Consider the following 2,866-nt stretch of genomic DNA (forward strand, 5'->3'; position numbering starts at 1 on the left):
CGTAAGTGAGATTAGTCTGAGGCCCACTGCTCTACTTAAAACAGATTTTCTAGCAAAGCAGAGATAAAAACAATTTCAGATATTGTCAGAAAATTGGAAAGTCTGTTCCCACCCACTCAAAAAATTTGAAACCTGACCTATATAAGAAAGCAGACAAAGCAGAAAGGATTGTAGAAATAGTACAGCTATTCTGCCAAACATTTTGCCTATGACTTTGTAGACTATGTATTACAAAAGCAATTTTAAGTGAATGATTATGAGCCCAGCAAACTTGCTTGTTTTCACGATACATTTCCATCTGACTTCTGTGCCATAGTCATTCTGAGTTAGTCTTAACGACTTAAAAGGTATAGCAATAAATAAAACAGCATTGCTAGAGATATCTAAAAAAAGAGAAGACATTAAAAATGAATCAAAACCCCAACAACTGACAACAGTAATTCACAGCATTAAATGGGCCTCAAGAGCCCACATTTAAAGGACCCTAAAGTAGTATTAAAAAAACTCTCATAAAAAGTAGGAGTGCAAACATACACCTATCAAACAAAAATATCCTAACAATGTAAAATTGAAATAAATTATAAGGAAAGAAAATAAAATGAGGTCATAGTTCACTACATTGTGAAACTTAATACCAGTCATAAAGATGACCAGCACATATCCCCATTTTTGGAGGCCTTTACACCTTCTTTAAATTCAGGTTTGCAAACCTAGTACACTGTAACAAGATTTTTTTTTTCTTTTTTAATTCGGGTAAAATTTCTGAGACTAAAAAATGCAAACTGTCTTAAGTCACAGGAGAGTGATGTTGTTCCTCTCTGCAAGCAGTCTAGAGAATTAAAGGAAGAGGGAGAGGAAGGAGGAAAGGAAAGGAAGGGTAAAAGAGGAGTAAAAGAAGTAGTGAGGAAAGGAAGAAGAAAGGAAGAGGAAGAGTAAAAGCAGAGGAAAAGAGAGAAGGAAGGGGAAGAGTGACTTATTTTAGCTTATTGCTTATTCGTTTTTCAAGATCTTGTGAGGGTTGAGAACGTAGGTTACACCATTGTAAGTATTAGGCAATCAGCTTTTCAAATCCCATTTTCTGTCATCATCAACAGATTAATTTTACCCTCAGGGTGCCCTTCCACATCCCCAAAGGTATTGGCAGTTGACTATTTTTAATAAAAGTTACCTCAATATCCATTCTCACTAGAATCTTAAACAGCATTATTCATTTATCTTACAAAACTACTAAAAAAATTGCCTTTGCCTGAAAAATTTTTCTTTGCGTTTTCCTGTAAATGAAAATGTTTGTTAAAAATTCATCTATTAAAAGTTCGCGCAGCACTAAAGAAAAGGTTTCTGTACATTTGATCCCATATCCACTCTTAAATTAAACAAATAAAATAAGGTGAGACAAAAGAAGGTTGAATACTGTACAGGCTCGCAGGTAACCTTTCTCATTATTCTGAATGTTTCACTAAATTTTGTAACTCTGATACTGCACACCATTTCAATCTTCCTTCCAAAGTACAAAAGAAGCTATCAGAAGAATGCTCATCCTGCCTTGCTGAGCTGTCCAGGTGCCTCAGTGAAGCGTTCACATAACTAACGTATGTAATTCATAGCACCAAGCTGTTTGACCAGTCAGATAGGCTTCTAGTACCACACATGCACACTCACACTTCTGTACTGGTGTAACTATGATCCTACACAGATGTTTTATAAATTCACTGTCTTAACATTAAAAAATAAGTGCATCGAGTTTCTTTGTACATTCAAGTCACTTTCTAAGGCAAATTGTCTACTGTATGTACTCCCAACCACTTTGGTATTTTGCTTCAGTTAATCGACAGTGGACATGGGTGTTCAAGCATGTGGACTGGTCAGTTCTGTCTGGAATGGGTGGACTTTTCACTGGGAGCATGCCTTAGACCAACAATTCTACATGTTGGAAGAAAGGTTTGAGAGTTCTGGATGGGGCGCAAACTACGTGCATATTTGGCCTATGATTGTTATGGTATGTCAGTATGCAGAGTTCAAATTAAAGTGGAAAACTGCTGATGAGCATTTAGGTTGTACGTCCCTTCCTAGCCACGTTCTGTTTCTTTTCATTTTCCAGCCAACTTAATTCTGTAAAAAAAGGATCCCCTTTGAGATAGCTTGGACTGATACAAATTTAAAACCTTCTTTTCATGTGAGAGCATAAACAGACTGCAGCAAGCGATACATCTATTGCCATGAGACTAACGCGGATCTAATTATTTACTACTTTATCCTCCTACCCCTCTCTCTTTCTCTTTTTCTCTCTCTGTTTCTTTAGAGGGCAAATGCCTCTTCCTGGCAGAAGCCAGTTGAGGCTGCTAGTGCATGGTTTCCAAATGTTCAGTGGAGATGAAACTGGATCTGTATTTTCGCAGTAATTTGAACCCTACTATGGGAATACTGTTATTTCCCTTAGCAATCAGCAAAGACTGAAAAATATTAGTGACTTGCATCACTGCGACACAGTATAGCATTTGGCAGGTATATAGTTCAGCAGTTGAAATAGATAGGTTGAACTTTTTAGAAAAGGTATTTTCAGACTGGAGAATTTCTGGGAACAAAGTTTAATCTTGTGGTGCATGGTCTCGTTCTTACAGTTCAATCTTGCATGCAGGAAAAGATTCATCTTGCATAACCACAGTGCTGCTGCTCGCCAAAACCATGATGTTGAGGTCCTGCTGTTTCTCATGGGTCTCCTGGTACCATTCCCTCATCACTTCTGAGTCATGGGTTGGGATTAAGGTCACCTGCAACACAAAAGGGGAGAAGTCCTGAGGAATGGGCAACAGAAACAGCTGATAAGAAAAATGACTTTGTAAGAAGGAATATGTTTCCCTTTTGGAAA

At 37.5% G+C, this 2,866-nt stretch overlaps 1 protein-coding gene across 1 annotated transcript in view; it reads right to left on the minus strand.

Annotated features, from left to right (window-relative positions):
- Window positions 1–2,096: 2,096 nt before the first annotated feature.
- MAP1B (microtubule-associated protein 1B) overlaps window positions 2,097–2,866 on the minus strand; it is a 15,902-nt gene continuing 15,132 nt past the window's right edge. Inside the window, exon 4 of the mRNA XM_010151377.1 lies at window positions 2,097–2,768. Within this exon, the coding sequence (XP_010149679.1) occupies window positions 2,613–2,768 (156 nt within the window). The 3' untranslated portion in view covers window positions 2,097–2,612. The remainder of the gene's footprint in view (window positions 2,769–2,866) is intronic.

The sequence above is a fragment of the Eurypyga helias genome, unplaced genomic scaffold (genome assembly GCF_000690775.1).
Source record: "Eurypyga helias isolate BGI_N326 unplaced genomic scaffold, ASM69077v1 scaffold7195, whole genome shotgun sequence".
NCBI lineage: Eukaryota > Metazoa > Chordata > Aves > Eurypygiformes > Eurypygidae > Eurypyga > Eurypyga helias.